A 17,557-nucleotide genomic window follows, 5' to 3' on the forward strand; every position below is an offset into this window, starting at 1 on the left:
TGGCATTTTTATAAGAAATGTATTTAAATATAAAATATCAAAATAAACTACAAAATACACCATGTATCAAAATGAAATATTGCATTTTTGTATTTTGAAAGTACTAAAATACTGTTTATAGGGAGCATGCATCACTTTGCAAACCTTCCATATTTGTCTATTCTGTCTATCCCTTCATCAGTAGGCCTACATTGACTCTGTGGACAGTGTTTGAGAGCAAAAGCTTTTCTCTGCCTATGAGACATACCATAACCTGCAGACAGTCAACAGATGCTGATCTGCCTGTTACATATCAAATCCTATCAGAGATGCACTCAAAAAGTCAGGCAACCACATTACTGGTTCCATGTGTTCCAATTGGATGATTAAAGTGATCAAGAAACTTGAAGTTGGTATGAGAGGGACTGTATTGTGTGTGAGCAACTTACAAGTTACTTGATTTTTTGTGTTCGTGTTTTGGGTTTATGTCGATGTTGATCCAACTTGACCATTTATGTCAATGTTGATCAAAATTGACCGCTTTGCTATGTTGCCCACTCAAAATTTCTACCAGCCCACCCAAATGTAGTAGGCTAGAACCGGCCCTGACAGAGATACGAACTGGAATAAGCTTAGAAGCTTATTGTAAGTGTTAAATGATAAAATAAAGGTTGGTTTGATTAAAGGGAGATATATAAGAATGACTAAAAAGAAGAATTCCATTGTAATTCAAGAGTAGGCCTATCCCCAGTTTATTTACTTGTTGATATAATTTAACATGCCAGGAAGTCTTCTGCTTTAAACAATGAAATAGAAATAAAACTACTACAGCATTAATTACTTTTTATTAAAATCTCAGGATTCATGTACAATTAAAATCACAACCCCTGCCATGTGACAGTAATGATATAATAGCCTAATAGTATAATACATTTATATCACCAGTGATACAGTCTCACAATTAATGACAATATAATCAAAAATATATTGGTGATAAACCCAGAGGCATAATAAAGTTATTCACAGTATTTTTGGTTTCCAGATGGACAGAGGGTGAATGTTTGACTGTATGCCTTGCTCAGTTCTTCACAGACAGTAGAAGCAGTCCTACTCTCTCTGAGTCTGTGAAGCTGGCCTCATCCTCATAGTGTCCATCTGAGAGATTCCCTCAGTGCCACTTCTTCAGTCAGGGCATGGAGACCGGAACAGCCAGTCATCCAGTCCTCTGCCATGTACAGTCTCCTACTGCATCTCATACAGCAGGTCTTGGACATTTGACACTAGCTCTAGGAAGGATGGTCGCTCTTCTGCTTTCTGTGGATAGATCACAAATCAAATGGATGGATCAAATTTTTACTTACAGTTCTGAAAAAAATGAAGAGACCACTGTACATTTTTCTAATGTCATCCTACGGTTGCTGAGTGACATTCAAATGAGTTGACGGTGATATTCAAATTTGCAGCGGTCTCTTAATTTTGAACAGACCGTCAACTCATTCGAATGTCACTCAGCAACCGTAGGATGACATAAAAACTGTGCAGTGGTCTCTTAATGTTTTTCAGAGCTGTACATACATGAATGAAAGACAAATGCTCATGCATAAGGACAGGTGTTTGGTGATCCACATCTTCCAAAGTAGGTGAATTGACATGGCACTTATATCTTTAACTTGAGGCTCTAATTTGATGTGTGAACAATTTTGACTTCATGGCTCCAGTTTGAGAATTATGTGCTATGGGTTTGAGTTATGGTGACTTGAGTTTATTATATTCAATGTCAACGCTATCTAAATATATGGTGTCTCATCAGTAGGCCTACACTGACTCTGTGGACAGTGTTTGAGAGCAAAAGCTTTTATCTGCCTACGAGACATGCCATAACCTGCAGACAGTCAAAAGATCAACTATGCTGATCTGCCTGTTATATATCAGAGCCTATCAGAGATGCACTCAAAAAGTCACAACTGAACTTGTCTAGCTGGTGGAGACAATTCTCGTCAATGCATACCACATAACTGGTTCCATGTATTCCGATTGGATGATTAAAGTTATCAAGAAACTTGAAGTTGGTATGAGAGGGACTGTATTGTGTGTGAGCAACGCTATCTAAATATATAGTGCAGACAGTAAAAAATGTAGGAATTTGTGTAGAGTTTTGCTGCAAAAGTTCAAATCATTTGAATCGTGTGAAAACAGGACTATAGTGCTTACAGTTTTGGAGAATGTATATGTCTTTTGGCAAATGGAGATATGGTTTTCACTTTTTAGCCCATAAGCCTGGTAGTAGTATAGCAATAGGGAAAAAAGAAAACAAAACTGTAACTATACCTCTCGCCAGCAATTTCCCATGATTGAGTAGACTCTCTCGTTGGCCAGTTGGGGGCGATACAGGCGCAGACCAGTCGACACCTTGTCCACTATTTCTGAGTTACTCAACCGCTCGTATGGCATTTTTCCCAAAGTGTATATCTCCCACATTAGGACACCTATTGAAAACAACACATTATATCATATTGCAGTTAATAGCGTACATCTTCATGATGTGAGATGATTATGGCAATGAGATATTACTATAGTGACTGACCATATGCCCAGATATCAGACTTGCTACTGAATTTGCAGTACAGCAGAACTTCAGGAGGAGACCAACGGACAGGGAACTTTGTTCCCGCAGAGCTAGTGTACTCATCATCTAGCACGTACCTGAAAGCAGAAACAGATCATTGTATTCACTTTTCAGTTCATGGTGTCAGACACATGTATAAATATCATTGTTGATATTTGATTTTGATATTGTTGTTGTGTTGTTGTTATTAATTCTATTGTTATAATGCTTATAGGCTTTTTGACTTTATTTGAAACTATTATTTTTAACAAATAATGTAGTGTTTATAAACTCTAGGTCACTTTGGTCAAAATGCCATAAACATATACAGAAATATGAACATGTTTTATTCTGTATAGGTGTTCCCTGGGTGTCAAAACCATGTAGTGTTGTTCACAACTTCTGTATCAACTGACAGAAAGAGAAGACAGATCTGATCTGCAAAAATATATTTTTATCGGAGGTTCCTTGTGGTGAATGCGGTCATTTCAAATACCGTTAGCATAGTAAAGAAAAACTTGTAACCTTAGGCAGAACCTATAGCACAAACATAGTGCAGTACCTTGACAGACCAAAGTCAGTCACTTTGATGGTTCCATTGGCAGCTACCAAACAGTTCCTTGCAGCCTGAAAAAAAAAATTAATCAAGTGATTGTGTGCTATAGATTAATAGATATTAGTCTTGGTGGCACTTGCAAAACCTGTTACACTTACAAGATCTCTGTGGATGAACTGTTGAGACTCAAGGTAGGCCATCCCTTCAGTCACGTCTTTGCACATCTCTAAGAGGTGAATAGAGGTTGGATTTTTCAGGCAATCCCGAAGATAAGTCAGCAGACATCCATTTGAGAGGAATTCCGTGACGATGTAAATAGGCCTTTGTTTTGTACAAACCCCGTAGAGCTGAACCAGGTTTTGGTGACGGAGCTTCCTGGTTTTGGGGAATGAAAATACAAGGCTCAACTTTTGCATGGTCATGGTGTAAGTAATCTAAAAGTTTGGAAGTCGTACTGAAACAAATCTATTTTGTGTTGTAACGTGTACTCACATCATGACTTTGGCCTCATCAATGAAGTCAAGCTCAGACATTGATCCCTCTTTGATCATTTTAATGGCTACATCGTGCTGGCCTTGCCACTTTCCGTACTTGACCACGCCAAACTGCCCACAGCCAAGTTCTTTTATGAAGGTGAGGTGAGTAGGGTCAATCTCCCAAACACCTGAACAAAATGACAAACAACAGCAGGTATGAATGTAGAATACCCAAACTTCATCTTAGCAGAGTCAAACTATTTAGACTTGCTATCTCAAATTCTGGTGAATATTCACTTTCATGCCATTGTGGTAATACTCACCATACCCAAGACCAAAAGGGGATGGGGCACTGTCTGCTCTGTTGGATATAATATGCTTCAGCCTACTTACTAAACCTGCAATGGAGAGTAGACACATTAAGGTTTTTAGTTAAAATAGTATGACGTGTAGAATAACGCACACGTGGATGTTTGTCTTACCTGCAGAGTTGTGCTGATGGTAGTTGATGAGGTCTGGGATTGAGCTGAAATTGTGCAACTGTGCCAAGTAGAATTGGCCTTGGGCAGTGGTACAAATATTGTAGTGTTTACAGATGCCTACAGTCTCCCTGGTAGAAAGCCAAGACATTTTTGCCAATTCATTTGGTTAGGCAAGAAAAGTGCACAAGATATGTGAATTAAGCCAATTCAGAAGGGTAGTTATAACAGTGTTGTAGGTTTTAATGCATCTAATCCCACCTTTGCTGAGACTTTATAGCCTTTCCTCCTTTCTGCTGTTATTTTCACTTTTGCTTGTTTAATTGCATGTTCTGCTTTTTTAGCTGTGCTAGGTTCATTTACCGTTACTCTCGGCCAGCGCCCCAGAAACTCACCCTCCAACTTTTGAGAACACAGTCACCGTGTACTTCCCAGATTTGCTTGAGTCTCGAACTAAGAATCCACCATCTTTGTTCTGTAAAGCACAAAAACATGTGTGCATAGCATGTACATAGTAACATCTGTGGTGTAAATATGCTTGCGAAAATAAGTTACCAGCACATTTATTTTCTGTTTTATATATTATATAATATATAAAATAATATTTTACATATTCACAGAATAGACATGAGTGCAACTTTTATCATGTTGATTACTGACCTCTGTCTTCAGTAATTGCTCTGCCTGGCTTCTATTCATATTCTTGCAGTACCAGCTGTGCAGATATAGACACACATTGTGTTAGCATATGACTACTGTGGGTAGGTCTAGGTGATCATATCCTGAGATAAATTGAGAGGTATTTTTTTTACTCTGTGATTTCCTGTTTCTTCAGTCGATGCAAACCTTTAGACAATCCAGCCTCATGTTTAGGCTAATAGTTAATAGCTAGGGCTCATACTCACTCAAACTTCTCCAGGCCGTTCACGGCCTCAGTGACATAATTACTTGGTATGTATCCTTCCCTCCTATGAACAGACAGAATGCCACAGCATTAATTCTTAAATAAAACATTCTTAATTAAAGTATAATTCAGTTTTCTGAAAGTGCACCCGGCACTGGTCACATCCTGAGGTTACATTATTTCCTCACTGTTGGATGGCGTTGCTCTCTGGTAAGTTGTTAAGTTTCATCAGTTAGGTGATCACATCTGCAGAGTGAAATTATTTGGAACTGGACATGAAACTGGATTTGAACCAAGAAGTATTTCTGCTCAGCTGGGATGACAGACAGCAGGCCTTATCATAGATAGAATTACTGAAATGACAATGAACTGAATTGAAGTCACGACTCTAAGCTCACCACCCCTGACTCTAAGTACACTACACATTTGATGTGTCATGTTATTGCCACAGCCCTTTACATATGTACACTACACATTTGATGTGTCATGTTATTGCCACAGCCCTGTCCATAAGTACACTACACATTTGATGTGTCATGTTATTGCCACAGCCCTTTACATATGTACACTACACATTTGATGTGTCATGTTATTGCCACAGCCCTTTTACATATGTACACTACACATTTGATGTGTCATGTTATTGCCACAGCCCTTTACATATGTACACTACACATTTGATGTGTCATGTTATTGCCACAGCCCTTTACATATGTACACTACACATTTGATGTGTCATGTTATTGCCACAGCCCTTTACATATGTACACTACACATTTGATGTGTCATGTTATTGCCACAGCCCTTTACATATGTACACTACACATTTGATGTGTCATGTTATTGCCACAAGCCCTTTACATATGTACACTACACATTTGATGTGTCATGTTATTGCCACAGCCCTTTACATATGTACACTACACATTTGATGTGTCATGTTATTGCCACAGCCCTTTACATATGTACACTACACACCCGTATTTATCTCTGGCCCTCCACCAGTTGGCGTCGTTCATCTCCAGGATGGTGTACTCCTCGTCCTTCCTCAGCTCCAGGTCCTGGGGCGCGTTCGGCGTGTACGGGTACTCGGCGATCACCGTGCTGCCTGGACATGGGCCCTGCGGCTGCTGTGGTGGGGGCTGAGGAGGCAGAGGCCTGGAGGGCTTCTCCTGGTGGGTGGGTGGGGGGGGGGGGGTTCACACAGATAGGAGGAAGAGCAAGGAATATCTGATCAGTATGCCAAAGAAGGAAAGAAAGAAAGAGAGAATGAATGTATGGATGAAAGAAAGGAGGGAAATGACTGACCTCCTCTGGGGTGGGTGGGAGGGGTTTTCGTGATTTGCGATGGGATTTGGTGGCGAATGCTTTACAAAAAATGTTAAAGAAGTCTTTCATTTAATGAACACACAATATCTGATTGAGTATAACATTTCAGAATCTCTAAATGAACGTATCATTTCAGCATTTCATGTGTTTCGGCATGGTAGTCTCAAATTTGAAAAGTACTGGATTGCTCATGCAACTATCCTGCCCGTCACAGACCGCTCACCTCCATTCCTGGTCGACTCTAGCACTTTGCAGCCCAAAGCCTGCTTAACGACCTGCTGGCAGCATTTCCATGCGCCATCCTCCCAGAAGCAGGGGTGGTACTTGTGCATCAGGTCCTTGTTGAACCTCACGACTTTGACATGAGTGTGTGGGAAGACATTTTCATTAAATCAACACAGGATTTGCATGAGTGGCGTGTATTTGCACCACGGGGAGATAGATAGAGTCATTCAGTGTTGAATGACAGCATGTGGTGTGTCATGAATTGGCCCTGATTATCATACTGACCATGCTTTATCCTGCGGATCCATAGTCTTCGGGTGTCATCTGACTTGGCGAAAATGTAGAGAGGTCCTTCATCGTAGATGATCTGTGATTAACAAAATCTTCATCTTTGTGATGTAGCACTGGTGTTATCTGCAGTATACTATTGACCTACTTTTAGACACTATATGCTGAAGATTACATGCTTTTGATGTTTGCCTAACATTAAAAAAAAAAATTAAACAAAGGTTGATACTGTGCATTGCTTTTGACTCAGACATTAATCAGACTGATTTTCTGCAACTGGACTTGATACTGCCAGCAATCTGGTCAGCATGGGGGGAAAAGTCCATAATAGTATGGTGATTCTCTTAACTAAGCATTACATAGCAAAACTTGATGACCACACTGGTTGAACAACTGACTGCCTCATTAATGTGTCTGTGTCTGTGTCTGTGTGTGTGGAGGGTGGGGGGGCTGGTTATTCAAAGTTGCAACACCTGCTGTGCTCATGAGCCTTTTTTTCAAAAGACCTGGTTTCACTTCTCAATATCCACTTTCATGAAGTCAGATTGTCTACCCCCTGTGGTTGGAGCGTATCAGGGGAACTGCTCTCTGGCTTAGTGATGTAAAGTGTAGTGTGGACAAGAAAACAATCAATGCCTATCTCAGTTCCTATCTGTCTATCTGTCAGGAATTACAGAATATACATGATCTATATCCTATGAAGATTCACTTCAAAGCATTATAGATTTGAAAGAATTGCTACCTTTTTAGATCACATTTGATCACCATTGCATTCTACAACAATTTTTTCAATATATTCCTTCTGATGTGGCATACTGTGCACTACAAGTTATTGAGTTTCAGTGAAACAGTGAAACTGGAAAGGGTATGAATGATAAGATAAGATGTCTACTACAGCTCATTAGTAAGGATGTTTACCTACATATGGGTGGAGAAGCTCACCTGGAAAGGAAACTGTCGTTCAGGTGGAGAGCTGTCGTCTGGCTCTACCGTCTCCACGCACTTTATCTTTTCGAGATCGACTGAGCCTTTCAAACTTTTCTTTTTCTGTTGGTTACAGAAATGATTGAGCCATGTTTGTTTGCAAGCAGAGATCCTTAACAGCACGTGGAAGTTCCCGGATGTGATGTGTGAGTGATGGTCAGTGCACAGCTTACCCTTTTCTCAGGATCATAGTCATAGTAGGAAATCTTGTCATCTGTGAGAACAAATAATCTCTCCTTGTAGTTCAACGGAGAAGTCTTTTTTTTCTGTTGTGAACGTTTTATAAAGATTTCTTCTAGGTAGCTTTCTGACATGATGCCTCCACCTGTTTATCAGAAGGAGATAAAGATATTTGACTAAATGACAGACAATATATGAACGGGGTTAGTATCTACAAATGTAAATTATTCTGAAGTTGCTGATGATCAGGGTGGCGTTTTGTTTTTTTATCGGAACATGCACCTACCATGGTTTGATTATGGAGGAACAGTCACAAGCGCACAAACGTTTCCCAACATGTGCTTTCTATGTATCTTTATTTTTTGCTTCACATGTCTTGTTTGCATTAAATGCAAAGAAAATGCAACAAATCCCCCATAAGAGAGAAACAAGATGCAGCGATTTCACAGAAATCTTGTGAAACATGCTAGAGGGGTGTTAGTTATACAACAAAAAATAATCCCACCACAAGACATTTCCATTAAATCAACACAGGATTTGCATGAGTGGCGTGTATTTTATACCACTTGGCCCTCGAGAAGTGCCACCCTCTCACGTCATCCCAAAAACACCTTTCACCAATCAGCATTAACCAGGGTCACTTACATTGGTGGAAACCATCTTCCCATCATGCATAAAACTATATGCAAACCTGTCTAATGCATAGGAAACATATGTAAAATGGTGGTTTTCTGGTTCTTTCCAGTTTGGGGAAATAGGGCCTTCTTATCTAATTCTCTTCCTAGCTGGACAGGCCCTAAATCATAAGACACAGCGGCCTCCTACTCCCTGTCCTGTCTGGTGCTCACCAGCTGGATAACACCCCCGATACTTTCCTAAATATCTTACCCGTGGACTTTTCCCCTGACTGCCTTTGAGTTTCTTATCCAGAGAATACGGTTACTTCGCTCCTGTGCAACGCTAAGTCACATGCTCATTACGTCATAATAGCATTGTTTACAGAAAAAAGTTTACTACTCAGGCGTAAAGTGAGTTCCGAGGTTATGACGCCAGTGTGAAAGGTGTGAAAATGAATGAGAGCCAATGGAATGCTAGCTAGAAGTGATCGACTTCTAGCCTCTGAACAGTCGCCTACCCCCTTGGTTCAGAGGGGAGAAGGCTAAGTTTTCCGTGATCATGAGTTTTCCGTCCAGCTGTTGCCATGAGTAAACAAAACTAACTAGCACCACACTGCAGACGTTAACAACCATTTTAGACAGGTAATTTCTGCCGTTTTTACGGGACAACAGTTCATATCATTCCCCCGTTTATGCATCTCAATAACTTGATAATGCACCCTTGGTTCGGGGTTCAAAACTGGTGGAAATGTGGGCTGGTTCCAGGGGTGCCATCGTGTGAAAGTAGTATTGCCAAATTTCTTGCCAAGCCCAATGTGTTGTATTTATTATATCAGAGACAATACATTTGGAATGGGTCATGCAGTACATTGTAACACTACAATCTTATATGCCATATAGTATACTCATTATAGCCCTAAATGTAAGTGTCACTCAGCAACCGTAGGATAACATCAGGAAAATGTGCAGTGGTTTCTTAATTTTGTTTCTAGAGCTGTGTGTGTGTAAATATATATTGGCCTAGGTGTAAAATAGGCCTAAATATATTTTGGAGTTCATAAGTCATATTTTGTCATTTAAATATTTCATATTTTTCAACTTTTTTAACACCAACCTATACCGATATATGTAATGTCATGATTACATTGTATTAGTGGTGTGTAAGTCTAATTAGGTGCCTTTTACTTTAAGGAGAACTTGTGTCATGTCTGTAGGCTATATTTGGAAATGAGATGTGCATATGAGGATGTAAGTCAGGATATTTGCTATTTGATTAGTTAACATAAATATTGAAAAATAAACAACTCGAAGAGAACCTGTCTTGGATCGCAGAGGAGTGTCATGCAATGTTCATTTCTGGTGAGCAGTTGACAAGCAAACATGATGTGAGCGATGGGTAGAAGAAGGCTATGTAAAAGTTTGCTAATAGTTGCATAGACTGTTACTCATTTGTCATTAAAAACCAACAGTGAATCAAATTCATTTCATTGCCTAGGTTACAGACACAGATTTGAGAGATGTAAATCAGCAGATCAACTATTATTTGTTGACATCAAATCTAGAGGAACGCAGTTTGGGAGGGACAGAAATACCTAGCAAAGCAAGCAGGGCCAGTCTTCTGTCTGACTCAGTGTGATATGAACATTGCTACCTGCAGAATCTCTTCACTGCTTGACACTAGCCTGCATAGAGACATATTCCACGTTAACAATGGAGATGTTAGGAAAACAAGCTCTCAGTTAGATGCAGATCATCTCTAGCCTGGGTGCCAGCCAAACTTAGTTTGGCCCACAACATTTGAGGTCGGGAAGTTCGGTCTGGCATTGCTCCGTTGTGGAGCAACTATGCTCGCTCTAGATCTGGTGGACCATTCAATCGGGCTTTACGGACAGGTGAGCAACAGCTCCTTGTCTATCAAGTCATCTGAGCACGCTTAGATTAGGCCTATGTTTGTAACAAAAACGCTGTGGCTAGGAGACATGGCCCCATATGGAAAATGCAACTTTGGCCAAAGTTGAGATGTGGTTTCACTTTCATCAAGGGAAAACAGCCTGTTGCATTGTGACATGTTGTTCCCTCGTTCGTTTGAAATCTCTGATTGACCACTTGTTTGAGGGATTTGCAACAGCCTTTCCCAGCTGTTTATAACATGTTTGTAGCATATCAGTGTTCAACAGAATTATCTCGCTAATGAGTGTTGTAGGAGATTGACGGCACAATAACTTTTACAAAAGACCATAAACAATGTTTAAGCATTTGTGGAGAAGAAGGATGGTTAGTGTGTTCTTCCTACACCTCACAGTAAGCTATTTTGTTGCTCTGATTGGTTAGGTCTATCCAATTGAGTGCAGAGGCATTCCCCCCCTGTATCGGTAGAAACACGCCCCATAATTAAGTCCCAATGGAGCAGTATCAAACTCATATTCTGACTAGAATTGAGTGTGGCTACGTCAGGCTAGATACTCTCCCTAATTCCTTTATTTGCGTAACAGCCCACATTCTGCGTTCTCTCCAGCGAGACGACCAAAATGTTTTTTTAAGCTGTTATCGCCATAGGCTATTTGCTACGACGGAGTTTTAGGGCCACACATGAAGAGAAAAAAATATTTTTGCCATGGCGAGATTAAAGTCGACATGTTGACTTTAAAGTCGACATGTCGACATTAAACGACATTTCGAGAATAAAGTTGAAATGTAATGTCGACTTTAATCTCGACGTGTCGACTTTAAAGTCGCCATGTCGACATTAAACTCGACATTTCGAGAATAAAGTTGAAATATCATATCTACTTTAATCTCGACGTGTCGACTTTAAAGTCGACATGCTGACATTAAACTCGCAATAGGCCCCACTGTTTAAACATAGCCTACACAGTTTAAGCTATGAAGCCTACACTAATACACACTATGTTACATGAAAAATGGGCTTCAAATAGGTGTTATTTCAGATAGATTGCATCTTGTCTGTTAACTATCATTGCCGTCATCGTGAAGTGCTGTCTAGCTGTCACTGACAGTTATGGAAATACTATGCCGTTTAGGCTAAATAGCTAGAAAAATATATGTATCCAATAATATAATGTTTCTATACAAAATTTTATTTCACTCTGTTTAGGCCACTGCACATCCAAATAACTGCCCTTATATAAATAACCGGCATCACTCTCCATAGGATAACATGGCAAAACAAATTTTTCTAAAACTGCTTTTCCATGTCTCACCTGCAATATGTATAGGAGGCTAGAAACACAGGTAGCCTAAGCATATATACTATTTTGATCCCGTGAGAGAATATGTGTGCATGCACTTTATTTATGCACTTTGTGTGCATATGTGTGAAAGTAGGCTACTAGCCTACATGGGGTGGTAGGGAGGACAGCTTCATTCGTCCCTCCATAGACATTCAGCATGGGCTGTTTTGCATCCATTACAAACAAGCAACGTGAAAGTCTAGGATTGGGGAGAGCGCCTAGTATGCCTCTAGTGCATAAGCATGAAGTTGAACATTTAGATGAAAAACAACACTTTAATAATAGGCCTACAATAAATGAATGAACCGCTATGACGTTTAGGCTACTTTTGACCATCGCATTTATCGCCTGTAACTCCGTGATAAGGACCTAACAGCAAATTATTTGGCTGAGCAACGTAGGTTAATATGTTCTATGTTTTGTCCACATGATATAGGCCTATGTCTAATCATTGTTGCACTCGAACACTCTGAATTATTGTTGCACTTGTTGCATTGTTTCATTCGTCCTCCCTTTCAATCGTCCCGAGTGGTCGTTCTCTCTCCAAACTAACTTTATTCTCAAAATGTTGAGTTTAATGTCGACACGTCGAGATTAAAGTCGACATGATATTTCAACTTTATTCTCGAAATGTTGAGTTTAATGTCGACATGGCGACATTAAAGTCGATACGTCAAGATTAAAGTAGATATGATATTTTAACTTTATTCTCGAAATGTCGAGTTTAATGTCGACATGTCGACTTTAAAGTCAACATGTCGAGTTTAATCTCGTCATGGCAAAAATATTTTTTCCTTCATGTGTGGCCCTAATACTCCGTCGTACGCCCCCACTGAAAAGGAATGAATGGAACACAGAACCTCACTTTTCTCTAGTCAGTCACTGACAGTAGAATGCGTCGGGGAAAACACTGTTCACCGGGTCATGATAAGCTATTGCGGCGCTGCGCAGCAGCTTGTAATGTTTACCGAGTGTAATCTTAGGTGATGCCATGTATGAAAACTAGTATTGCCAGGCAATACTACAATGAAATGTAGAACAAGCATTTTGGAACAGTCCAAAGGCAACAAAACAGCCCAAATTTGATTTGCCTTGATGAAGGCTATAATTATGCTGAAACAGCATGTTTTAACTGCCATGTGAGATTAAAGGTGTTTTAAACTTACAACTTTCCTTGTGACTGGCTCAGATTTCTCAAACATTAATTTTGGATTATTTCATTATCAAATTAGAATTTTAGCATAGGCTATCTTTAGCATAACCTATTTCTCTATGACTAGAGAGGGGAGTTGGCGAAAGATTCAGTCAAAGGGTGGCCTCTATACGTTCCTATTTCCAGGTTGGGATGCTGAAGATGAGCCTGTCCCAGCCCGGCAGAGGCTGGAAGTGGCCAGGTATCTGGAGACTGATTACCAGACATTTGCATAGGGCCCACATGCTGTGTCAATGACACACTTTGTTGCTGTGGCTTCCTGCCTGAGCACATCTGTTTCCTTTACCCATATCTTCCTGCTCCCTGTTCTAGACCACCGAGCCACTTATCCAGACAGAGTCTCAACCTATCAGCAGCTTACAGCACATCCCACCCCATCCACAATAGACTTCCATTGCTCTCCATGTGATCTCAATGGTTAATCAAGCCAAATAAGCCACTGGAGTCAGTTATAAATGTTATTTTTTACATTTAAAAAAATGTAAAACATTTTTTAAAGGCCTTGTCATGTTGAGTCTGGGTGAAGACTTAACCCTTGTAAGGTGTTTATATTTTTGTTACTCAGCCAATGTTCCCGGACTTAATCAGAACAGGTGCACATGCTTGAAATGTAACAATTTTGTAACTTTATAGCAGGTGCAGAAAGACAACATTCCCGCACACAGACACCTAGTCAGACACACACACACACACACACACACACACACAGAGCAGGCCCAGTAAGGACGAGGACACAATTAAGGTATAGCACCTACAATAATTACACTCACACTAGACCCGAACACCACATATGTAATAGTTATGTGTAGGTGTACCATGTGCAGTCATTGAAAATAAGTTATCTTAATGTTCTTCACAGAAAATGAGCCAAGGCCAATGAGTCTGAATTTGAAGAAATAATAAATAGAATAATTTGTCTTTTAGCAAACATTGAAAATGGGTCCCACAGACCCGTACACCTTACAAGGGTTAAACTGAGCCCAGAGCAGTTTTATCGGTCACATCTTTGCGGCTGTCTGTCGACCTCCTACACATCACAAGGCTTCCATTGATTCAATGCTGAGCCGGAACAAGAGGTGGAGAGAGATATGGCCATTTGTTAATCATTTAGTCTTTGGGATAGTGAAAGCTTTGTTCCTTGGCTTCGCTTAGCTAGTAAGCCATGCCCCCTTTGAGTAGATTTTTTTTTTAACACCAATGTCTATAGCTACAACATTGATGGGTACATCTGCTCACAAAGTCATTATTCAAAGGGTACAAAGGATAAAAAGCAGGTTGCTTTATAGCCATACTCCACGTGAGCACATTAGGCAAGGATGCAATGGAAAAATAAGATGGAACATTCCAGGTGTTGCCATGGTAACTTTGGGCCACAGCAGACTCCAGCAGACCTTCTGTTAAAAACACCATTTCAGCATTTCCTGGTTTCTCTGCTGCTGCTGCTGACACCAGTTTTGTCACTTTGTCACCACAGTGTGAGAGTCGACCATGCAACAGCAGAGTTGGTGTAAACTTTTTCAAAACTTTCAAAACTCCTTACACGTTCACACCTCCCTCATCATGAGATCCTCTTAGTCTCACCTTTTAAAAGAACTATACTTGAGGATTTCCCTTGCTGTTTTGGATGGTGTTGGGATAATTTTATAATTGTCCCCTTGTATTGTATTTGAGTTATTTTATGGTTATGTGAAGGGACAAATGCTAATATAATTAAATGGGGAAGTTGCATTAATGCTACCCTACAGTGCAAAGGAAGAGAATCAGCCAGAAGGATCAGTTCTGTGACGTCCAGTTTGCCGTGTCATTCTTACACATCTCAGTACAAGCAGAAGCTTACAATGTGCTTTGTGCATTAACTAACCCATGCAACCTGACAATATAATACTTAATGTTACATCCACATTAGCCTAGAAGACACACAGAGCCAATGGGAAATATACATCAAATTTACAATTTGTGAATCCACAGGTGCAGTCTGCAGTGTGAGTTGCAGGCTTGAGCCGACTGATCAGCCACCAAAAGCACGAGCAATTGAAAAACTGAAAAACCTGATTGTGCTCTTGGGTACGTTTGAGCAACTACTGGTAGCCTTGATCGTCCAAAGATCTTATTACAAATCATTTGTCCACTACCACAGAACATTACGTCGCAATACTACTTTGACCAATATTACTACTTTGGTCACAAAACCATTAAATGCTTTACACATGATATCATGGCCTAAAAGTAGCAGTTATGTGTTGAGCAATAACTTTGCATGTCTTCTCTCACAGGGCTTCCTGACTGATAGCCTTCTGAGTGCCTTGTGCTAATTTTGTGTGTGAGAGGGGGTGGGGGTGTACTTTGTGCAAGATACATGGCCACAGCTATCTGTCCAGAAGTGAATCCTAACCACAACATTATATTTATATTGCAAACAGTCATATAGGCCTAGAGATATCTGAGTTCTCTTAAAGCACCACAAATTGGTACCAAGTGTCAAAAAGGGTCATGACCCTTCAAGGTGCAGAGGCAATGACAGAGAAGCTATTCACCTTATTATAAGTCAGAGCTCCATCAGAATTAGTTTGAAGTGCAGGTTCTGTGGAAGGGTGTGGGTGGGTGGATGGCTGTGTGTGTGTGTGTGTGTGTGTGTGTGGGGGGGGGGGGGGTTGTATTACACCATTTGGTAGTAACTGTCATACATGTTGCAGACTCTTATTTTACATGTCTGAATGATATAAACGGTGCTAATAAAAAAGGATCACAAAAAATGAGTTTGAAGCTATTATTTCAATGTAAGAAGCTACATCATGTTTCTTTCAGTCTGTCATGCAGTTCAAAATAAGTGCTGAAATACTCTCAACTCGCTGTACTCTTCACTGAGACTGAAAGACTCAGCCATGACATCTGTATGTGTGAGAGGGAAGTGTGGGGTTGGGTTGCAGTTGCTCGCTTTAGTTTTTGTCTCTGGGGTTTAACCCCAAACAAAACTCAGTTTAGCTTATTAGAAATCAACCCCCAAAATGAGGATGTTCATAACATGTCTGATCTTATTATAGGTCAAAACATGTTTTAAGACTTTGCCTTCAGGTTGTGCTGAGTCAAACTATTCTACTGAAGTTCACTTGGAAGCTGGGTTTAAGATGGCTAATGCCAGACCAGTAGTCAGTGCAAATGAAGCTAAAAGCCACACCATACACTTGCTATGCATATGCCACACCATACACTTCCTATGCCACGCTTTAGCCCTGGCACGGTGTGCTGGCACAATTTCAGCAACTCAAGTTTTACTGTGTGCTATTTCACAGCGGGGTTTTGCTTTCTTACTACTCTATTCGTACTTCATCAGACATACGTACAACAAACTAGTTACTCCCACTATGAAAGCAACATAATGGATAATTAGCCCACCGGCCATTGCCATAGGTCTCTCTCTCAACATTAGCAGGACCATTTGCATGCCAAAGCAAATTTATTCGACCTTGCACGTTGAATTTGCATGGAGTATCCACGGTATAACAGAAATTGAACATGCTAAGTCAATTTGATTAAACAGTCCAGAGAACTGTGGAAGTAGTGTGGCACAGATACCCATCACATGGGTTTAAAAAAAAGAAGAGCTGAGAGGAACCAAAAGGGACTGTAGCATTGCTTGCTTTATCTCCCTGTCTATCCCCTTTGTCAAATGAAATTGCATAAGTTATAGTCAAAAAGTAATACATAGCAAATACGACAGCAGATCTGGGATGCTACTGATTTTAGTAAAACTCTCACTTTGGCAGACCACCATTTCCTTTTTGAAACATGTTGAGTTTTTGTCACAGAATTATGTCTAGACAAATCAGCAACAGTATAGGCCATGTTTTATATGCCACTGAGTATCCATGTATGCAATTGCATTCACTTGCCAAGGTTGTCAGCTGTGTTCCCACACTATTGTAGTGTTGTGCTGTGTTGCCACACTAACGCAAGATCGTGTCTGCATGTGTGCCCGATCACAGAGGGACCCCCACTGGCAGAAGAAAAACAGACAAAATATGGTGCTTACCTGGTTGTCTTCTTGACTCTCTCCACTGTCAAATGTGTGTTATATGACAGCTGTTTAAAGAGCTGATGTGGATGAAGGAGAACTCTAGGCGTTTTACACTGTAAGTTGGTTGTGACACACGGTAGAGAAATAAACCCCACCCTTTGAGAGGATTTGACTTTGTTTAGTTCCCCTTTTGCTTCCTGCTCTTTCTGCTCATTTTCATATGAGCTCATGTTAATTTAGTCATCAGAAATTAAACATTAACAATGCATTGCATCTCTAGGCCTATATGCTCCACACTTTAAGGTAGTTTTAGCCTATTTTATTCACCAGTCTGTTCTTATTTTCAAGAGACAGCATTCAATCACTTGAATAGGTGATGACCATAGTTGGTTTACGCCTTTTTTACATCCACTGTTCGGCACAATTAGACAGTAGAAGTCATTTCAACTTAAACTG

General features: G+C 40.2%; 1 protein-coding gene across 2 annotated transcripts; it reads right to left on the minus strand.

Annotated features, from left to right (window-relative positions):
* Positions 1 to 807: 807 nt before the first annotated feature.
* btk (Bruton agammaglobulinemia tyrosine kinase) lies at positions 808 to 17,239 on the minus strand. Of its 2 annotated transcripts, none has more exons than XM_042074979.1 (18): positions 17,117 to 17,239; positions 7,999 to 8,150; positions 7,784 to 7,888; positions 6,839 to 6,920; positions 6,552 to 6,683; positions 6,308 to 6,366; positions 5,978 to 6,171; positions 5,001 to 5,063; positions 4,756 to 4,810; positions 4,491 to 4,570; positions 4,099 to 4,226; positions 3,940 to 4,014; positions 3,633 to 3,804; positions 3,299 to 3,515; positions 3,147 to 3,211; positions 2,564 to 2,682; positions 2,308 to 2,465; positions 808 to 1,293 (listed from the first exon to the last, which is right to left on the minus strand). In XM_042074979.1, the coding sequence occupies exons 2-18, from the start codon at positions 8,137 to 8,139 to the stop codon at positions 1,222 to 1,224; spliced, it is 1,917 nt and encodes a 638-aa protein (XP_041930913.1). In that variant the 5' UTR covers positions 8,140 to 8,150; positions 17,117 to 17,239; the 3' UTR covers positions 808 to 1,221. The 2 variants fall into 2 exon arrangements, with proteins under 2 accessions (XP_041930913.1, XP_041930914.1); XM_042074980.1 differs by lacking the exon at positions 17,117 to 17,239 and adding an exon at positions 8,651 to 8,927.
* Between the last annotated feature and the right edge of the window lie 318 nt (positions 17,240 to 17,557).

Source organism: Alosa sapidissima, chromosome 20 (assembly GCF_018492685.1).
Source record: "Alosa sapidissima isolate fAloSap1 chromosome 20, fAloSap1.pri, whole genome shotgun sequence".
NCBI classification, from domain to species: domain Eukaryota; kingdom Metazoa; phylum Chordata; class Actinopteri; order Clupeiformes; family Clupeidae; genus Alosa; species Alosa sapidissima.